The 21,158-nt window shown below is 48.1% G+C and overlaps 7 protein-coding genes across 7 annotated transcripts; 3 read left to right on the forward strand and 4 right to left on the reverse strand.

Moving 5' to 3' along the window:
• Positions 1 to 948: 948 nt before the first annotated feature.
• Positions 949 to 2,099, forward strand: BHQ10_007730 (uncharacterized protein; the record flags this gene model as incomplete). Its single annotated transcript, XM_040880458.1, has 4 exons — positions 949 to 1,035; positions 1,090 to 1,374; positions 1,429 to 1,755; positions 1,815 to 2,099. 4 exons carry the CDS (start codon positions 949 to 951, stop codon positions 2,097 to 2,099), a joined length of 984 nt encoding a protein of 327 aa, XP_040736233.1.
• A 281-nt stretch (positions 2,100 to 2,380) lies between these two features.
• Positions 2,381 to 2,890, reverse strand: BHQ10_007731 (uncharacterized protein; the record flags this gene model as incomplete). Its single annotated transcript, XM_040880459.1, has 3 exons — positions 2,381 to 2,592; positions 2,658 to 2,786; positions 2,872 to 2,890. 3 exons carry the CDS (start codon positions 2,888 to 2,890, stop codon positions 2,381 to 2,383), a joined length of 360 nt encoding a protein of 119 aa, XP_040736234.1.
• A 1,213-nt stretch (positions 2,891 to 4,103) lies between these two features.
• On the forward strand, positions 4,104 to 5,045 carry BHQ10_007732 (uncharacterized protein; the record flags this gene model as incomplete). The annotated part of the gene is made up of 1 exon (XM_040880460.1): positions 4,104 to 5,045. The coding sequence occupies one exon, from the start codon at positions 4,104 to 4,106 to the stop codon at positions 5,043 to 5,045; it is 942 nt and encodes a 313-aa protein (XP_040736235.1).
• A 62-nt stretch (positions 5,046 to 5,107) lies between these two features.
• On the reverse strand, positions 5,108 to 9,489 carry BHQ10_007733 (uncharacterized protein; the record flags this gene model as incomplete). Its single annotated transcript, XM_040880461.1, has 5 exons — positions 5,108 to 6,497; positions 6,559 to 6,655; positions 6,760 to 7,037; positions 7,763 to 9,308; positions 9,369 to 9,489. 5 exons carry the CDS (start codon positions 9,487 to 9,489, stop codon positions 5,108 to 5,110), a joined length of 3,432 nt encoding a protein of 1,143 aa, XP_040736236.1.
• A 2,555-nt stretch (positions 9,490 to 12,044) lies between these two features.
• On the reverse strand, positions 12,045 to 12,639 carry BHQ10_007734 (uncharacterized protein; the record flags this gene model as incomplete). The annotated part of the gene is made up of 2 exons (XM_040880462.1): positions 12,045 to 12,437; positions 12,496 to 12,639. 2 exons carry the CDS (start codon positions 12,637 to 12,639, stop codon positions 12,045 to 12,047), a joined length of 537 nt encoding a protein of 178 aa, XP_040736237.1.
• Positions 12,640 to 15,780: 3,141 nt separating this feature from the next.
• BHQ10_007735 (uncharacterized protein) lies at positions 15,781 to 19,082 on the forward strand (the record flags this gene model as incomplete). The annotated part of the gene is made up of 8 exons (XM_040880463.1): positions 15,781 to 15,894; positions 15,960 to 16,742; positions 16,790 to 17,063; positions 17,823 to 17,936; positions 17,991 to 18,030; positions 18,082 to 18,177; positions 18,245 to 18,879; positions 18,946 to 19,082. 8 exons carry the CDS (start codon positions 15,781 to 15,783, stop codon positions 19,080 to 19,082), a joined length of 2,193 nt encoding a protein of 730 aa, XP_040736238.1.
• A 212-nt stretch (positions 19,083 to 19,294) lies between these two features.
• Positions 19,295 to 20,991, reverse strand: BHQ10_007736 (uncharacterized protein; the record flags this gene model as incomplete). The annotated part of the gene is made up of 6 exons (XM_040880464.1): positions 19,295 to 19,996; positions 20,049 to 20,101; positions 20,158 to 20,221; positions 20,286 to 20,447; positions 20,796 to 20,888; positions 20,953 to 20,991. The coding sequence occupies 6 exons, from the start codon at positions 20,989 to 20,991 to the stop codon at positions 19,295 to 19,297; spliced, it is 1,113 nt and encodes a 370-aa protein (XP_040736239.1).
• Between the last annotated feature and the right edge of the window lie 167 nt (positions 20,992 to 21,158).

Here is a 21,158-nt window from a genome sequence, read left to right on the forward strand (position 1 = left end):
CCGTCACGAAGCACACATCGCTCTCAAGAAATGGATCCGTGATCGACGCTTCTCGTCAAATCATTTTCACAAAAACTTGACGATACCTCCAAGTCTATATCAACTTATCAAGTCGACATGCATCATGAGTCACTAGCCGGTCAAAGTGTCGGCAGTATGTGCTCCGACGCAGTCCTCGGTGTGTAGTAGTAGTCGCAACGTCAGTATAATAAGTCGGACTTCTCGGCGATGTTTCAAATCAATATAATTATTGAAACAACTTGCTCAAGAAACAAGTGCGAGAAAAGCAATTCCAATAATACTACTGTACGTAGAATCGGCATTCCGTAGAATTTTGCGTAGCAGAGGATTCCGAACACTCGGCCCGGCGTTGACGCGGGACTTTGACGTCATACATTCATTCCATCTCTTCAACGTCTGACTCTGCATCAGACAACACTTCGAGGTATTATCATGAGCTTCATCTTCGCAAGTAAAAACATTTCGGACATCACCCGACCCGGCACTACTGCAGCACCTGCTAATATCCTGACCCTCAACAACTCTCCCAGTTTGATTACTACTACTTCAACAGACCCACCTTTCTCAACTCGCTCACCCAATCCATGTTTTGCGAAGTTTTACCTTGCCTGCACGTAGCATCGAGTATCCATTTTATTTCCCTCCCAAATCCATAATAAATCTGCTAATCTCGCAGCCAATAAATGAGGCATGGTGAGCCATCCAATGGTGATGTGTTTGTCTGGTGGGTCATCCACCATCTTCTTCACAACGGAATCGTCATAGCTGGTTAGCTACGTCGGTTTGTTCATCTTTTCACTTTCTCTTCTCTTTTCTTCCTTGTAGTCCATAGGTTTGAGTGAATTTCTTGCTTCAGTGATTGTCCGATTACTTTGAGATCTTCATTCTGATATTATCATTACTTTTGACAACTACATCATCATCATCATGGCTCCGGTTAAGGTGTTGCTCATTGGAGCAACCGGAGAGACCGGCCGATCGATTGCGAACGGTCTTCTCGAAGCTGGCGGATTCGTATGCTTCCCTGCTAGCGAACCCATCCATTGATATAGTCTGACCGTGATATAGGAAGTCTACGCGTTCACCCGCGCGGCCTCCGTCGCCAAACCCCAACTCGCCGAACTCGAAAAGAAAGGCGTCATAATCCGGCAATGCGACCTAACAGCACCAGAGGACGAACTCGCCGAAGCACTGAAAGGAATCGATATTGTCGTCAGCAGTGTCGGCCCGTCAGATCAACACATTCAGATCAATATCGCGACGGCGGCCAAGGCTGCTGGTGTCAAGCGTTTTATTCCCTGTGGCTTCATCACGGTTTGTGCGCCGGGGGGGATTATGTGGTTGCGCGATGAGGTACCCGTCCTGTTCTTGTTGTATGAAATGAATGAATGAGCTGACATCTCGTAGAAAGAAAAAGTATACAACCACGTCAAGCAAATCAAACTCCCCTACACCATCATCGACATCGGCTGGTGGTACCAAATCGCAACTCCGCGCCTCCCCTCCGGCAAAATTGACTATGCCATGACCACCTCCAATGACGAGCTGATCGGCGACGGCCAGACGCCCAGCGCATTTACCGATTTGCGAGATATCGGAAAATACGTTGCCAAGATCATCGTTGACCCCAGGACAGAGAACAAAATGGTTTTCGCGTACAATACTGTGACGACGCCGGCGGGGATTTTCGATACAGTTGAAAAGTTGAGTGGTGAGAAAGTTGAGCGGAAATTCGTACGTTCTGCGCCTGTCCCCTAACCCCCAAGCGATAGATCAAAGCTGATATAGGGTAGATCACGGAAGAAGAAGTCCACGCCCGCGTCGCCGAGGCCCGCGCCTCAAGCGAAACATACCCTTTCGAACCGACGAAATTCACTCCTCGCTTCGCGGCTGAGTACCAACTTTCATGGGGTATCCGAGGCGACAATGTGCCGGAATACGCAAAGTATTTGGGTTATTTAGATGCGAAGGAGCTGTATCCGGATTTCAAGCCGATTTCATTTGAGGAGTTCGTACAGGAGTTGTTGGGTGGGGTTGCGACGGGGGTGTATACGGATCGGATTTCGAGGATTTATTAGTCTGTTGTCAGGTCGTGTCTCTTTTCTTTGTTGTTGAGTGTGTTGCATGAAGCAGCTGGTTTTGCTTCCGATGATCAATAATTTGTTGAGATAGGTATACATGGACGGAGCTTGTGTTATTTGCAGGTAGTTGTGAGATTCCCAATCAAAGCTTTACCATCAATTCGATCATCTACATTTTAAAGATGTAACAATTTAAGTTGTAATGTTCAGTAATTCATTCCTATTCATAACACAACCCATCCATCACTAATTCAATAGCTAGCGAGAGGTTTCATGATTTACCATCTCTGAGGACGGTCGTAGTCAGGGTGCCACTGATCCTGTCCACCATAGTGCTGGTCATACAGACCCTGCACATTCTCCTGGGCATGACGCTTAGCCTCGATTCTGTCGTACTCGTCCAAGCCCTTAGTTTCGACGAGCTTGTCGACTTCGGCACCGACGAGGCCGACGAGAGCCTCTTTAGCGAAGGCGTGGGAGACGGGTTGTCCTGTTTGCGTAAGCAGGTTTTTTTTTAGTTTTGTTGTAATTATTGGGAGAGGGAAGAAAACGTACCCTCCTTGCGGCGGTGGTCTTCAAAGGCCTTGAAAGCCTCGAAGCTGGCGGCGCCGGCAATCAGCTCGTGGGAGAGCTTGCCCTCGTGCTGCTGGCCGTACACCTGCTCGTGAGAGTTCTGAGAGTCGTCTGGCAGAAAAGATGTTAGTCCTGCAGTATGTATGTCATGCATAGCCTCATAGCATGTGCATGAAGAAGAAGAAGAAGAACATACCCCAACCGAAGAAACCCATTTTGAATGTTTGTATGAAGAGTTATGTTTGATGATAGAGTAGTTTGATGATGAAATAAAATCAAAGCTAGCTGAGAGCACGAGAGGGGGAGGAAGAGCTTCTTATAAGCTGCGGGGAGCGCCTACCCCTCAGGTGGCCTTACTCGTTACAGCGCCGAGTTGGTATTTACAGAAGGTGTTTACAGTAGCCAAGCCAACTGAACCAGCATCATTTCTGTTTCTGGTCTTAGTGGATGGGTACAGTACACGTATCCAAACTTTCATTGTCTCTCGTTCTGCTGTTGTAACCACTGTTGTTGTACGTACTCGTAATGAAGCTTCAGCCAAGGTACTTGGCGAAGCTTCGAGCTTCAATCTCGTGGGTTGCACATCTCCACTGCTGTGTTACCAGCCAATGAATCAGAATTATCGATTGATTGAGGTCAATGGTTGGCTGAATTGAGGGAGTATCATATTGACTCAGCCACACGCAGTTTTTGTTTTATTGCCTCTGATTTGCTGACAGGAGCTAATTATCGTGTAACGTACGGTATCATGGACAATATCAAACGTAATTTACCGTCGCCGAGATTTGGTACGCTGACCACAGTGGCCAATTGTGGCATCATTCTGGCGATGGATAGGATGGATAGACCCCTGAGCCAGGAAGAGCTGAAACAATGGTGTAATCATCTGTGATGGTATCACTGTTCACCCAGAAGAGAACAGTTTTGTTGATTTACTACGCCGATGTCGCGTATTACGATCTGTCCTACCATGTCCACCCATGTTGACGCTCAACTAGCCCCCGGGTCTTCTCGAGTCGGGTGTCAGTCACTCCGAGGCTGTGGCAGTGTGGCTGGCTGGAATACAACAATTGTCTTCCATAAAATGTTGACAATACCACGTACTGTTGGACAGTACGAATGGCGGGGCAGGAGGGGCTCACCAGCCACATATGATGTGATGGATGTGGCGGTGCTAGTAGTCAAGCACACTGTATAACAATAAAAATAGAATATCTGATTAGACCCATTGGAGCAGAGTAATTGGGCGAGTTGATGTTAAAAATAGTCCTGTTCGAGTGTTGATCAAAAGCATCATACCATAGGCGTCAAGAATATGCCAGATCCACGTCGGCGGTAAACTCTACCTCTGTCTTAGAACCGCCGAGTCAATACGTAACATAAACTCACCACTAATAATCCATTGCGAATGCCGCGTACGAAAGAAGAATGACACCTCGAATCCCAATCGCAGATGACTTCCCCTCCAACGTGACCGTAGTAATCTCCTACCCGGGCTCACACGACACCACGCCTCCCCCAACCAGCGCTCAAAAGCCGGGAGCAACACAGAGAGCACAAAACATCCTGATCCTCCTCCACGGCCTAGGCGACACAGCCACCAAATTCGCCTCCTTCGGCCGCGCACTCAATCTACCCGAGACAATCTGCATAACCGTGCAGGCACCCACGCCCTTACCGAGCAGTTTCATCGACCTCCCCGGCGGCGGATACCATTGGGGCAATGACGTCGTCTTCAACAACGACAACGACGCTCGCACCGAGGGCGCGTTAGCTATGGACGCCGGCTTTGATCGTGCGCGATCTTTGCTTGTGAAAGATGTCGTTACGGATACCCTTGTCAAGAAACATGGGTACAAATTACGCGATATAATGTTCCTGGGCTTTGGGCAGGGAGGTATGGCCGCGCTGGATGCGGCGAGGGAGTTGGGTCTGCATCCACCTGTGGAAAGTGAGATGCCTGTTGCCGCGAGGATGGAGTCTTCGGCGGTGCCGTGGACGCCGTCGAGTGCAAGTGCGAGGGAAGGGAGAGGGAAAGTAGGCGACAGACAGTATCATGCTTCGCTGTCTGGTGTTGTCTCGTTCGGTGCCGCGTATCCGTTATCGGCGAGTACGGTGGCTGGTAGTGGGACGAAGGATAAGACACCAGTGCTGTTACTTGCAGGGCGAGATGATGGGTCTTCGGCTGTGACGGATACAGCACTAAAAAGGACGAGGGATGTCTTTGAGTTTGTGGAGATACATCGTTGGAATAGACGCGGGGATGGTATGCCGAAGAGTAGAGAGGATATGTTGCCTGTGATGCAGTTTTTTGCTAGAAGATTGAAGAGTAGGAAGGGCGTGCCGGACGGAGCTATTGAATTGACTTGACAGAGATTAAAAAAAAAAAACTGGCTAGTTTACAATAATCTAATATACTAATACAATATACATCATTTCTTTTGAACATCCTCAAGCGCCTTTCTCGCTTGAGCAATGACCTGCTTCGCCCGCAACTCAGCAGTTTCTTCCCTTGGTAACGAAGGACCATCTCGAATCAATTTACGCAGGACTTGCTCCGTTTCAATTAACGCGGCACGCCCCCTTTCGCGAACGTCGGCTTGCCATAATGACTGCGCCTTTTCCCATTTGACTTGCTGCCGCCGCAGGGAATATATCAATCCAACCGCGGCAATGGTGCAGGCTTCGTACAGTCCGGTTGATGATGATGTGTACAGCAGTGCTGACAAAGCGGATGTTAATCCTGTAGTTGAGGCGCTGAATAGGACAAGGCCTTGTGAGAGTGCTTGGAGAGATGGTATTGTCGTTCGTAGCATGTTGAGACGACTAGTAGCGATTTGTAATGGCCAGGGAGGATTCTCGTTCTCAGGTTGGGCAGAACCAGACTCAGTCTGCTCTGTATCCTTGGCTGATACTTCAGCTAAATCCGGAGAATTAGGAGCTCCATCCAATAGACCGGTCTGTTTCACCCGTCCCGCCGTCCAGATCATCTCCTTCTCAGATCGAAGCAAGAATCTAGTCTGTAAGACCTCCGACATGACCGATCCCACATCATCGACACGCCAAAACAACTTCCACCACGACAGTCCATTCCATCTTTGACTGGCGAAGCCTTGGTCCAAGGAATTACGAAGTTCAGTATGAGCTCGTTCAGCCCATATGGAGACTGATTGGTCGAGACTTTGACGTGTTTCGGCGGATGTGTTGGTCAACTCGAATTCTCTGCTACGAGTAATCTCATCCGTGATGATGCCTTCTTCGGCTGTATCCAGTAATGACTGAACCAAAGTCTGCAAGTCTTTACTCAGCCCGTTCGTAGGTGTCGTATGTATCCAATCTGCCACCGACTGAACACCGCCTGCAGTCCAGCCGCGCTCATACTCCGAGGCGAATTGCACTGATTCGCGGAACCTGGCCAATGCCGTCTCTGCTGCTTGCGTATTCACAAACGTCACTGTGCTGTCCTTTTGTGTAGCTCCTTCAACCTTCAACTCAACAACTCCATGCACCAACTGTTCCGACGACTTCAAAGCAGCACGGCCCAACAGTCCAGAATATGCCAGTAATCCCTCTGTACCCGCACCACATATAATAGTCTTATGTACCGGGTMCSGAGCCACTTCATGCGCACCACTTTCCGTCGCCTGCACAGTGATGGTAGGTACAAAAAATGCCTCGTCCGTGACAGGCCCGTTATCCGGCTCTGGTCCCGTTCCGAGCGTACTCACAAACAATTCGAGTTTGCCCTGTCTCAGCAGCGGAGAGTTTATCGATATCGTAGGACAAAGACTGTTTTCGACGATGCCGGATTCTTCACCGTAACTGTGACCCCAATTCTCATTAGCCATTGCCGCTGTTCGTGTTAGGTTGAATAGTGACATACCGAATCAACAGCCCATTCGCCCCTTCAATCCCATACGAATCTATCAATTCCTCCCACGACTGTTCCTCGGTCAACGGATCCGCCAACAGTAACCTCACTAATCGACGTGTAGAGCGCGCATCATTGACGCCGAGCACTACCCACCATACAATAGATCAGACATCGGCCCAAAAAATATGAGTGAAGGGAGAGGGGAAATACCAGCGACACGAACAACATGCTCCTCCGACTCTAATCCGCGCTGCGCAAGTTGCAATCGACTCAAACTAATATGGTCCGCCGCAACGTCCTCTAATTCCTTGAGCGCGGCGTGCAATTCTCGAAAGCGCGCGGGTACATTTTTGTTGATGTTGGCGGCGGCAGCAGCACCGTTGAACCTCGCGGTCGACGAATTCAAATACCGGCGAACTATCGTCGTCGTGTCGGCGTTGTTATTGTTGTGGAAAACATGCCGAAATCCTCCGTTGCGCGTTCGGTAACTATTGCTTGTAGCGGCTGTTGAGACCATTCGTCTTCGCCATGTCGAGCAAGAAGGGCAATAAAACACCGTTCCTTCTGCCGTAATGCCTACATTGCCACCGCTATTCTTCCCTGCAAGAGGGAGTAAGCTCTTGCGGACTGCGGTGCGCAGTTTTGCAGGCATTGTTGGTGCTGAGTACAGATGATGTTGAGGATTGGATGGATGGACGGCGGAACTTTACTTTTCGATATTCCGGTTTATTGGGCTTAGCTACGGTTCCGCCCGCGGGTACCTTGACACCTACATCATACTTCCATGTCTTCAATTTCGAGATATTTTGATATGAGAAAATAAGATGTTGTCATCAGATTCATAACACAGACGCCCGGTCACTGAATAAATCATCCACTAGTCATATATCACCAATGCTCCGTCAGACATCCTGCAGGCAGCACAACCCAGCCACAATGCAAGGAAACAAAATAGAAAAGTCTTAACCACTGTTTGTTTAGTCATTGCTCATTCGGTTATGTACACGTTCATGTCGATACATTTGACATTGTGAGGGAGAAAGAATTAGAGACTGAGATAGATTATAAGTCGCAATGGGTATGTTCTTTTAGTCATCGCTAATGTCGATATCTAATTAGAAGCATCGCGATGGTGTGCTTCCCTCCGGCGTCTCGAGTTGCCAGACCTAGTATATATTAGCTTTGTACGATGGCTAAGAAAGAAGAGACTTACACGCTGATACGTCTGGCCATGGTGTTCAGCACAGGATCGTTGTCGGCCTCGTGTTGAGCCCGCTCGAGAGCGATGCGGCGATCCTCCTCGCTTCTGCGAGCGACTTCTTCCTGCGATGGGGGGAGTCGCTCGTTCTGTAAATCGACCTTGCGCGCATCTTCAAAGTTGTGGATCGCCTGCTTGATACCTTCTGCGCCCAACATGAGTGTTCCAGCGGGAAGACGACCGCCAGAAGCAGTCTTGAGTTCAGTGACTCGCTCAGACTCCTCTCGCAATACCTGAAACACTCGAGATAGACGACCAATGGCCAAAATCTTGTTCTTGATCGCCTTTCGCTTGAAGTCGCTGTCGTCCTTGTCGGTAGCAGATGGCGGAGATGACGGCAGTGTAGGCGAAATGGATGACGGCGTGTCGTCTTCGAGCTCCTCCTTTGAGCAGGTGTTCAAAATGGCAATAAGCATATCGGTAATCTTCTCTCCAACGAAAGGAAGTGACCAGGTAAAGACATCCATGAAATTAGGAAGCCAGTAAGGATGGGGCGTGCAGTTGAATTGGCGGATATTCATCACATTGTTCTCGTACTTGAGAACAGCCGCCTTGTTGTTGTAGACATCCAAATAGTTGGGTGCGCTGAAAATGGTCATTACACTAGGGAATCCAGTGGTTCGAGTCTTTCGATACATTCGATAACCAGCATCTTGAGCTTCGTGCGCGCGAATGATCGAAAGCAGATTATTCTTCTCAAGAAAAGCGCATGCAGCCGGATACGAGAAGAAATACGAACATCCTCGAACGTTGTTGTGCACAAAGTATTCGCCAGTCTTTTCCTGTCCAAACTCCTCTAGTGGATCGGCCCAGAGAATATCGCACATCAATCCGTGGGTAGGAGGCTCCCTGAACCGGTCGATGGCTTTAATATCCTCAAGGGTATGCAACTCTGGACTCAGTCCACCGTGGATACACAAAAACTGCTTATTCATGACGGCAGCTAAGGGTAGTGAACAAAAAGACTCCATGCATGCATCGTAAACCTTCTCCGAATATTTGTGTTTGCACTCGAGCTTAAAAGTGAAGTAGTCTGTCAAATGGCGACATTCGTGGTTTCCTCGTAGCAGCCAAAGGGAATTGGGATACCAGATTTTGAGCGACCATAGGTAAAGCACGCACTGGATCTTGTTAATCAACGTACCGTACCAAACGCGACGAGTACCAACCTCAATACTAAAGTAACCTCTATCGACATAATCTCCCAAAAACAAATATCTAGTCTCGGCAGGATCTCCGCCGACTTCGAACAGTTTCATCAAATCGTAATATTGGCCGTGTACGTCACCGCATACTGTGATCGGGGCATCCATCTCGAGGAGGTTGGGCTCGGAGCGAAGAATTTCAGTGCCAGCCTTGATAATCCATAGCGCCTGCTCTTCTGTGAGTCGGCCTTCTCGGTAAAAGTGTTGCTTCAGGAATGGCAAGTTGGGTTTGTTGGGATCATCCGGTGACCAGAAACTTTCGTCAGAGGGAGTTGTGAGCGCGGGTGCCTGCACCTCTGTAGGATGTCAGTATGAGACTTGGATTGCGTATCGTCATCCAGAAACAAAGTATATACCTTTGCAAACTCGTTCCATTGTCGACACTTGGGTGCCATCTTCCATTCTGTGCAAGGTAAAATCAATCTCGGGGACGGGCTTTTTGTGCGTCACCGCATTTACGATCTGATTATCCATCATCTTGACTGATAATCAATATCAAACCAAATAGTCAATATAGTGTATATTGATCGAGAATGGACGCTCGTACGGATGGGCGTGTGAGCAGGTCGAGGGGAAATGAAGGAGGAAGAAGTACAGCGGAAAGGAGAGAGATCGCGCGTGTGGCGGCGGGGTTCGTCGAGACCTTTTTACTTCGAGCCGCTCGCACGACTGGGACAGCAACTACTGCCGATCACGACACGCAAATCGATCGTATCTATCGGAGACCAATTGTCGTATATGACGAAATATGCTGCGGATCAGAAGATGGGGGTTTCGAGAAAGTATCGATTCGGAGAAGAAGAGAAAGAGGATGATGGTTGAAATAAGCTCTCGGATATTTGTTTGTTGATCGCAAACTGGAGGATGCTCGTGCGGGTCGCGTGCTGCGAGGTCTCTTATAAAAGTACGGCAGTGGCAAACAGAGAAACCAGGCTGAGAATGGAAAGCAGAACAAAAATCTGGAGTGATCGTTTTTCGTCAAGAGTTATCCTTGAGTTAGTAATGTGGTGTAGGCAGGTGCGGCTGACGAAATTAGGGAGGGCCAGGCCTGTGGAATCAGGCCGCCGAGGGAACACTGGGCAGAGTCCTAACTCTACCACCCATCATGTGATTTATGTCAAATACTGCAGTCTGCCGTGGTATACTTCACTGGTTCTGTATTATCTGGTTGAGGAACGATACAAGAATAACAAAATAAGGATTTATCGCTATTGTATTATATGAAAATATAGAAATCCATTGCATTCGCCAAATACTCCCAGTGCGATTTATCAATCATAACTGTACGCATAGTAAACTGAGTTATTCAAGGCTGGCTGTTGAACGAATAGCTTTTCACGGTACACAACTAAAGATGAGGTCGAAGGGACACTCCGAATTCTCAAAGCAAGTAAATCTTTTTGGCATGGTCTTCGTGTAGAAGTTTAGCTCATACGAAGTCGTTGGGGTGATACCCATCTGGAAAGTCATAAGAAATACCACCTTCGAGCCACCAGGCCCTATTTTCCGGAGCTGTGTTCCACGTATGAGATTCATCCGGTAATAAGCTATCTTCACGCTCAGCGTCAAATAATGTTGAAGGAAGCGTTGCAGTACTGGTTTGGGCTGAGTGTGGCGGTAATTGAATGTCTTGGGCGTGAGTCCCAATGGCTTGCGGGGKCTGAGTTGTCCAAGTACTAGTTGAAGATTCGCCGTTATCTGGAAACGGGGAAGGGTTGACAGGCGTCAGAGCCGGTTGGGATGCACCCCTGGGTGGTTGATCTGAAGGAGGCAAATCGTATATATCTTTCGAAGATAGTAAGTCGGGTACGGAATACATATTCAACCTATGTATGGCCTTGTTAACACGTTTCGAAGACAAAGTCCCCGTATAAGGTCAGTTCACCTGCCATTCCGTGTAAGCATCATATGAGTCGAACATTGAGACAATCGATCCGCCCCAAAATAAATTCCGAGGCGCCTAGGCGATCGAAGGTTACGGGCAGCTTTCATTGTAGGGTCTTTCTTCAATCTTCCGTCTCCTCGGTAAGGAGTAGCAAAATCGCGTTCTATGTCTTCAATCTCCTTCACTATCATAGACACCCACTCATTGAGTAATAGGCATATATGAGCCTGCGCAATATGAGATGTTAGTGATTATGCGTTCATTAACAATCAAGTAAAAGCCAAATTCACCAGCTGTTGTGAAATCGGATGGTTCGTGGCGCCCCATTTGATGGCATTTGAAGTCCGAAGACACCTATATATCAGTTCGAGAGTTCGAGCTGCGACGTAATGATTGCACTCTTCTGTTTCGACGAGCGTTTGCAAGTTGTATCTAAGTTGTTGGTAGAGCAGACACAATCGATGAGCGAAAAGGTTCACTAGCGCAACACCAGTCAATCTTGCGGTATTTTGTTTTGTATATTCAGTGTATATATTGATGTGATCGAGATTGGCTAAGAGTGTAACATAGCCGCAAATCAGCCGCGCAGTCTGAAGGGTACTCTCCTGTATTTGGTTAAGTACATCGAACTGAAAGCTTGGGCGAGGTAACATGCTTACTTACTTGAGCCTGGGTTAATCTTGATTCTGGCTGTTGATCGTGGCCAGACCACATTTTCTTTGAAATGAAACGATCGAATTCGATCATATCTATGGCCGGTTCTATGATAGCAGGATGTGTGAATGTGAATGAATCGATCGGCATATACCTTAGCCTGTCAAGGTAGAAAATCACGTCGTGTTCGTCTTGTAGGCCTGCTGCTGATGAATTTCCTTCCATCACCATATGCAGGGACACAGTATTGCCATCGGACCGCAAGTGTGCTTGAGAACTCGATCTCAACGCTTCATACAGGCGATACAGAGCATCGATCATCGTCATCATTAAAAAGTCTAGCAAGGATCAATACAAAGCAAGTACATAAACAGGGCGAACCACGAACCTGGAGCTATAACCTGGCTGGAGTAGGCAGTGAGAATTGCTGGTAGAAGGTCTGCTCTGTACGTTGTACGATGTTCACACTGCCCATTTGACTTAGTATTCTGACCTATTCAGCGTTGTACGAGCGAACAACCTTTCCCTTTTCGAACCTGCACTTCAAACATTTTCGCCCCCGTCTTTCCTCATTTTGTGGTGTAGGTCCAGGGATCAGTCCGGAGAGAACGAACTCGCGAATCTGCTGCCAATAAGTCGCTTCAACAGTTGTCTGTCTTTCCGTGGGAGCGAAGGCGTTGTCTGCGACATTAGTGACCCTAATGGGATCTCTCGGGTCAGATATAGATGTAAGTGATGGCACTTGATCATCGATTTGCTCGTGGTAGAGTCTCGGATTAATGTATGCTGCTTCTGCAGCGTTTTGCGTTGGAAATTCTACAGGCCCTCGCGGCGGGGATAGATTAGGAGTATTTTCGAAGCGGTCGTGGTCGTCGTTTTGGTAAGGCTAGGTAAGATTAGAACAATAACAGAACCTTCAAAGTTGAGTGGTGTTCGTTACGTACCGTTCGAAGTAGCAGTTCCTGTGTAGCATCGATGTTTGGCAATTCGGAGAACTCTTGGTCAATGAGTCCCAGAAGCTCAGAATAATATTGACTCGAATTCTCCTCAGCGTCGTGCGCTCGATCAGGCTGGAGCTGGTGTGCCATTAGGGCTGCCAATCAGAACGACGGATGATGAAATATCCAGCGCTTGACCAGGAAAATCATGCACAGGAAAGGCGCGTATATAAGGAAATTCCGTTTTCAAAGGAAAGAAAAGAAATTTCGTGAAGACTCTCAGTAATTTATGGTGTGCGGATTCGTAGGGAACTACAACACACAAGGGCTTGTCGGAGCTCATAAAGAGCCGCAGCACTTATCACGCGTCTCGGTGGCGGCGAAGTCACTGCCAACTTGCAGTCGAATAAACTGTACCAGGTAATAACCTTTCCACGTTCACATAGCATCTATCTCCGGAGGAACAGGTCAAGGGTAATCCCTCTACCTTTTCATAGCTCAGATCCGCAGCTCAGTCCATTGGTCGGACTTGGGAGTCAGGTGGTTCGCTCCCACAGTCAAGAGCTACAGTTAATGTGAGCATCCTGCCTGCAACAGGTATCATTTACATGTCAGGTCCGACCGATTCACATTGCATCATCACATTACACTCGAGCTCTTAGTTTGAGACTGACCGTAGGTGGCTATGGCAATGACAGGAGGGCGGGGTAGACAGGCGCGATACGGGTACAAGTCAAATACACGACTGGTTCGTGTGTAGAAATTATTGAGCCAAATGTCCCTATATGTACTTCTGAGCTGTGACGATGGCGGACACCGGACTTTGGAGAGACTCACAGTGGGGACCCCAAGAACCGGTGACTCGCACTAGTCAACCCATTGACGAATCTGATTGCTGTTTTCGAAGACACAATCTCAGTAGTAGTGGGTCAGAGAATAAGAATCAAACTAATCTATCCAAGATCTGCTGCGTTGCGTCTAACCGGAAGTATTCAGGGGAGCATTGGAGTAGCCAACTGGGGCAGCGGCAGGCTATGTCTATATCGTAGCTCCAACCCATGTATGTATTCTGGTACAGTACCTGTAGGTCGCTCCTTTTAATTCAACCGCTTTCGAAATTGCACCTGCCTCGTATGACTTCTGTATGCACAAGCAAACTTCAACAGAACAAGGTCCAAAAGCGAACAGTAGGCAATAGATTGATCCTTCTCGTAGACTACAAATCACCCAAGTTTGCTGATAGAAAAATGGTGCCACACTTATCCGTAACTATTCCGGGGGCATCTTTACGCTGACCATGCCAGAGTTTCGACGCGTTCCTCAAATCTTGTGTTGGAGACCTAGAACGACTTAGTATTTAATTTGAACTGCAGGTTGGTACTGGTGGGGTCGTACTGTATGTTGTTCCTATCCCTCAGCATATGGCTAGAATTGGACCAAAAATAACGCCAATTCGTGCAACTCTCCAGCAGATCGTAATATCCATGAGATTAGTTCACAGAGAACGTTACTAAGCTAGAGTCTTCCTGCTTTGCCACTTCTCGCCAGATATTGATCAAGCATTTGTTTAATCTCCAGCCGTGTGAATCAAGGGTATCAGGTCGAGGTGAGGACATGCTAACACAGGTACAACTTGGACAAAGGGCCCACCAGAGGACACCGCAGATTATACAAAACGTGTAAACTCAGAGTTCCCATATCAGAGACGCAGAATTTCATACTGGTTCGCACTGTCTGATTCTTGGTGGAGTAAAACGGGCAGGAATGGCAAGTAGACGGCCCCCGTCACATTCGAAGCCGAAGAGGCCATAACGGGCCCCACCATGAGGCGTGTCTGGGGACCAGAGAGGATGGCTCACATGATTTCGATCTCGAAGAGTAAGATGAAGATACGGAAAAAATGATATCACGCCATCGTAGCGCCCGCGCCGCCTTTTGAGGGCCGGAGCGTTTAGTGCCTCGTGCGTGAACAGCCTTCGCGGTTTGAGCGACAAACATTCGGCGCAATATTCCCCCACCTGAGATTCTCAATTCGAAGAAGGAGTTGAATCCGAGTTTTGTATTGGCTGCTTACGTATGAAAGTGGAAGATGATGGACAGGAGGCTGCGGAGGAAGCATCGAGATACCTTTAGCAAGCACCTTGTAGCCAGACCAGAATCTTTTGCAGCTGAGAGCCAAACAGATTTGTTCGACCAGGGGAAGATACTGATAGACCTGGGTCAAAAGGCTATCATTCAAGCAATGGATGGTTATGCTCTCCCTTTTCGAAACACGACGACGAGAAATTGAGCCAATGAAGGGTTGGAACTGCGCCATTTCCTCTCATTGTCTTGCTTCGTAGGGGCTTTGGTATGCTTCTCTTCTACTTCCAAGCTTGTCATTGATGCGATGCATACGCTTCCTTCTGATCATCGACAAGAAAACGATTGGAAGGATGTGTTCGTCCACGGAACAATAATTGAAAAGGCAGCAAAACGGTGGCCTGGATTGAAAAATTATTGACAAGCGGGCGTGTGGTGAGAAATCTTTCGAGAAATCCATTTCGTCTATGACGTGAGAAGCATCTCATGACTTCAACCTCCAAAGAGAAGGTTAGGGGCATCCGTGGGTACAGGACCACTATACCCGGATATGTCGACCAAAACATCCAGGAATATCATGTTCATTGTAGCCCAGTGTGAAAGTCAGATTATTCTGCGTTGTGTCGGGATTCTGAGAACAGAGAAAAAGAAGTCTGGTGACTTTGTACTAGCCATAGTATCCAATACTCCCTTGCGAAATCAATTGCAGTCTTCTGAATCCCCTAGTATGTCTTGGAGGAGTCATCTTGAGCACTCTAGAAGAAGTCGAGACGTTGTGTGTCGCACTTGAATGCACGTACGTAGATGGATGGGTGCCGCGTTGCAGTGGGGGGATGGAAGCTCACTAAAAGTTAAGGCCGCCCAAGGCTTACGCCTCGTGTGTAGCATGTGACCAATCGGCGCCGCGCATTCGGGCATCGTGCCAAGTGGCAGCATACCCCGTAGTAGAGCTTGCGACCAGCTTCTTTCTTAACACATATACAAATACCAGGTACTACGTATACCTGGATATGCTCGCTTCACTATTTGTTGATAGCTGAGCATTACTTCTCTCTTCTATCAGCACAGACTGCTCAATTGTTTGCTGGCAACTCCAAATCTTGCATGGAGTGCAATCAATCGCCATCTCCGTCTCCCTATACTTCCTGAGGGACTGGAGTTTCCCCTCCTCTTGTCCGCTATCGGACGCTGGCTTTGACTACAGCAATCATGTCGGAGTATATAAGCCAGGTTTGCGTGGAATGCGCACAGATTCTGAGCACTGTTCCACCGTCTGTATTTCTTATTTCACTGGCCGCTGGTGTCATTGGACTCGTTGCGCTTGTAAGTGTCCCAAGATTAATGACCTTAAAACCCGCGTTACGATTGGGTATGCTGATTGTTTCTAGGTATACGTTTTTCTCTTTGCAGTTGCGTTTCGACCCCGAGCACCGTTCCCCGAAGAAAAGACCTATCGTACATTATCCAAAGATGGCACACCGACCCGGCCCCAGGAACTACCATGCTGGCAGGATAGCTGGGAGCGCGAGCGCCAGAATACAAACAAGCGTGCAGTATTGGATATTGAGAAGCCGGAACTGTTCATGTCGGTTGTTGTTCCCGCGTATAACGAAGAGGAGCGGTTGATTGGCATGTTGGAGGAGACGGTGGACTACTTGGAACATGCATATGGCACTCTAGCCGACCAAGCCACCAACGAACAAGTAAAAAACAAAAGCAAGAATGATAGCGTCCGACAACGCAAGACAGGCAATGGACATGTCGCAGATAACGACTCCTCCAAAGGATGGGAGATTCTGCTTGTTTCGGACGGCTCTACAGATAGAACTGAAGAGGTTGCATTCGAATTCGCCCGGGATCATCAACTATCTTTACATCCTCGGGCTCATACGGGACCTTGGACATCGGATAAACTCGAAGGGGTACATATACCTCCTGGAAGCATTCGTATTGTCACTTTGACTCAAAACCGAGGGAAAGGCGGTGCAGTCACACACGGGATGCGACACGTCAGAGGAAAATACGTTGTTTTTGCAGATGCCGATGGCGCAAGCAAGTTCTCCGATCTCGGGAAGTTGGTGACTGCTGCTCAGAAAGTTGAAGACTCTGAAGGGCGAGCGGTAGCTGTTGGTTCGCGAGCGCACATGGTGGGCAGCGAGGCTGTCGTAAAGGTGAGACTACCTACACCTATCTATAAACTCTAAGCTAACATTTCCAGCGCTCCAAACTCCGCAACTTCTTGATGCACTCCTTCCACCTCATCCTCTGGCTGCTGACTCCCCCGGCCACCGCCAAAGTAAAAGATACCCAATGCGGCTTCAAGCTGTTCTCGCGCGCCTCACTCCCCTACATCATTCCTTATATGCACTCCGAAGGCTGGATCTTCGACGTTGAGATGCTGATGTTGGCCGAGTTTGCGAACATACCTGTTGCTGAAGTGGCTGTAGGCTGGCGCGAAGTCAAGGGTAGCAAGTTGAATGTTGTCTGGGATAGTATTGGGATGGCTTGGGGGTTGTTTGTATTGCGAGCGTCATGGGGGATGGGAGTGTATCGCCGGACGTAATTTGCATTGTACATAGACTTGTATATAAATAAGTGATACAATATATCATGAACAGCTGTAATACATACATAGTTAATGGAAGTATCAGCTGAATCCGCTATTCCGTTCCTGGCGCAGCTACCCCAGGACTCGACCAATCACGAGCGCAGCCGTTGACTTCACGCGAAATTAAAAGAAAGATCTGACCCATCTCAAACCTCAAACTCCAAACAGCGCCAACTATTCATCTTTCTTTATTCTCTGCATATATTTAACAACACGAGTCTCGGACGACAAACGAAACAACAACAAGTTGATCTACTATTTATACGATCGCTTCGTCTGTCTCAAGGAGAACATTAAGCGAAGCGGGATCTACGTATCAACTTCATCGTTCAACGTCACTCATTCTTCTTTATATACGAACAGGACCATCTTTCTACTAACGACGTGACGAATTCTCTTTTCTTACGATACGACACTTATTGAAAGAATAGCTTTCTGAAACTCGTCTCCTTTCCTGTCTCTTTCTTCGATCTTGCTCAGCTCGATCATCAAAGTGTGGGGTTCCTGTTTGAAGTGCCAATCATATAGCGCAACATTTCTGCAGAGTCAATCTTCAATTTTCGACGTTCGCTTGAATACTCAATATGGCGACAGGTCAGACCTCTCTTCTCAGATAGAAAAGGAATGGACTGACATTGTCCAGATGTGCCCAAAGTCGTCCCCCTGACTTGTCACGGGCATTCTCGCCCTGTTCCACATATCAGTTTCTCATCGATAGTGGAAGAGGAGCAGTACTATTTGATCTCGGCATGCAAAGGTTTGCTCTCGACCTTGAACAGTGTGTAGTCCATGAGCTTATGAATGGTTGCAGATAACAACCCGATGCTTCGCGATGGTGTTACTGGTGATTGGTAACCAACCTGCCTTTTGCGATGGTTGAACATTTAACTAATATTTGACAGGATTGGGACGTTTCTCGGCCATAAAGGTGCCGTCTGGCAGGCGAGATTGTCTGCAGATGCAAACATAGCCGCTACCGCAGCGGCAGATTTTTCCGCGTATGTCATCTCTCAAATGCATAATTTAAAAAGCATTGAAAAGTGGCAATGCTGACTTTCCTGCCAGAAAGGTCTGGGACACACACACCGGCGAATGCCTGCACACATTACAGCACAACCACATCGTGCGCGCAGTCGCATTCCCAATCCAGACAAACCCACAAGTCCTCGCGACGGGTGGCATGGAGAAGAAACTACGCATATTCGATCTTACGCGTAGTAGTGATACTTCCAACGACGGCTCATCGCCTCCCATAAGTAATAACGACAACACAAATTCAAATGGATCAGTAACGAGTTACGAAATCGGGCCTGGGGTGCACGGTGGAACCATCAAATCCATCATCTGGAACACAGATTACAACATCCTCACTACAGCCGCCGAGGACAGGAAGATTCGCTGGTGGGACCTGCGATCTCGCCACCCTGTTGTCGAGTATTCCGTCGAAGGGACGATTGGTAGTTGCGAACTGAACGTGCTCGCCACGAGGCCCAATGAGGCCGGTATCTTGAGCGTTGCGGCGGGAAAGAGKGTTTACTTATTTGATGGTGCGATGCCGGGCAGATTATTGAAGAAAGTCGATTTTAGGTATGAGGTTGCCAGTGTGGCCGTCAATAATGAGACGGGTAGGTTCGTGACTGGTGGTGCGGGTGAGGATACTTGGGCGAGAGTGTATGATTTGCATACTGATGAGGAACTTGGTTCGTTCCCCCCCTCTTCTCTGCTTTCAGCCTTGTCGAGGAAGTGATTTGACTAACCGTGAGCAGAAGTGCAAAAAGGTCACCACGGCCCCATCTGGTCGGTTAGTTACTCGCCAGATGGGAAATTGTACGGTACAGGCAGTGAGGATGGAACTATTAAGTTATGGAAAGCGTGTCGCGAGCCATATGGACTATGGCGGTAGTTTATCTTTCACTTTCGAAATTCTTGGCTAAGTGAAACATACAATTTTAGGCTAGGAAGATAGACTATCAAAATGAAGCTCTAAAAGAAGTCCATTTGAGGATGACGTTTTGTATTTCGGCTTAATCGATGTCTGACACGATAGTGATAATACATTGGATAGAAACCCTATGACATATCGGGCTATGTAAGACACTCATTTTGTCAATATCCCTACTCGATCATGTCAATGTCATCATCATTCCCTGCCGGCGCAGCACCAGCTAATTCACCCGCAGCTACAGTCGCAGGTGCAGAAACAACCTTTTCCTCAGCACCATCAGCAGCAGCGGTGTTGCCCCAGTAATCATCCATCTCCGCATCAAGTTCTTCCTGCGTCTTCTTGGGCCGAGGACCAGTACCGCCATTTGCGCCTCGACGAACATCCCTATTGCCACCGCGTCTGTCATCGCGACGTTCTCCAGGACGACGGCCCGTCTGGCCTCGACGAGTCGGTGAGCGTTGCGATTGTTGCTGGCCCGGAACGTAGCGATCGATGTGATCCGGGGCAGGTTTCGATGTGTCGCTGCGCCCTGCTCGTCCTCCTCTTCCACCTCGACGACGTCGTCCTCCATTCGTTGCGCCTTCTCCGTCAGGGCTCAAGCTACGCTCGGTTCTGTCTGCAAGGGGGCGTTCAATTCGGTCAAAGAGACTTTTTGACTTTTCCGCCTTTGATCCTCCAGCACCACGGCCTCCACCTGGCAAGAGAGTCAGTCGGATCGGCTGGCCTTTGGCGTTGGCTCCATCGAATTCACGGATCGCCTGTCTGGCATCTTCGAGGTATTGATATGTCACAGTGGCGGTTCCTTCCGAGCGGCCAGCACGGTCAAAGTTGATGCGGACTCTCTGAACTGGTCCGATGTTGCCGAACAAGCCCTACGCAGTATTAGTATTGTAGCCACCGAGACCGAAAATCAGACTGTCTAACCTCCAAATCCTCCTCCGTCAAATCCCAATGAAGGTTGTCGATGCGCAATCGGGCTCTGCAATCCATCTTAGCATAGGCAGTTTGTAATTCATGATTTGGACAAACTCACGGTTGATCGCTATCCGGCGAGTCTCTTTCGCGTCTAGATCGGTTGTCACGTCGTGAAGAACGGGCTGATACAGACGTAAGCCATGGAACGAACCATCCGCAAACACTCAAAGGTAAAAATTGACGCACAGTCTCCATTGTTATCATCGAATCGATCATGAACCCAATCACTTTAACAGCAACACAAATCATCAGCAACAGCATAACACCCCGTCGGGGAAAGAACTCACCGATCAAGATCAACGCGGTCACGATATGACTGTAAACATCAAAAGGAGGCACAAAGGTCAGCTGAAAGTCAAATTGTTTTTGGTATACGAATATTTCCGAGAGGCTTTTCTGCTCCAAATGATCGTCCAAAATTATGTGTTGATTGCCATCGGTAGAATTGTCCCGGTCAGTTTGCTGACTTGCATATCGGTCATTGAAAGACCGAACTGACCGACTGACCATAACGGTCAGACACATCAGATAGCAATCTTCGAGGTGGATTTATTCTCTTTGCTTTTTTTTTCTCTTATTGTGGAACGGAAATTGGATGTCGATGGAGGTGAGGAGGAGAGAGGAGGAAGACCTATGGCAATTTTCACATCTCGTTAATTCTCTAGCTCTACTTTTGGAAACGGGCGGAATGTGTACCTTTTTCACACCATCGCGTGGCGCATTGCTAGTGTTTCGACTGCTTCGCCCCCGACGATTCTGCTGCTGCTGCTGCTGCTGCTGCTGCTTCGCCTGAAGAATGACAACATTAGTCGGGTTCACAATCATTCCAACACACTTATGAGGGATATCATACAGGTCGCTCAGAGATAATTTCCTCCAGACTACGATCCATGATTTGTTCAACAAAATCTAATGGTTTGAATAAAAGGTAAGTGGTGTTTGAAGTAAGTTGATGGATTGAATAAAGTTGAATTAAACTCAAGCCAAGGCGGATAGAAGATGGAGATGAGCTCAGCCGCAGAATATATCACGTGACATGTACGAGATTGACAAAACAAT

The sequence above is a fragment of the Talaromyces amestolkiae genome (assembly GCF_001896365.1).
Source record: "Talaromyces amestolkiae strain CIB chromosome Unknown scaffold16.1, whole genome shotgun sequence".
Taxonomy (NCBI): domain Eukaryota; kingdom Fungi; phylum Ascomycota; class Eurotiomycetes; order Eurotiales; family Trichocomaceae; genus Talaromyces; species Talaromyces amestolkiae.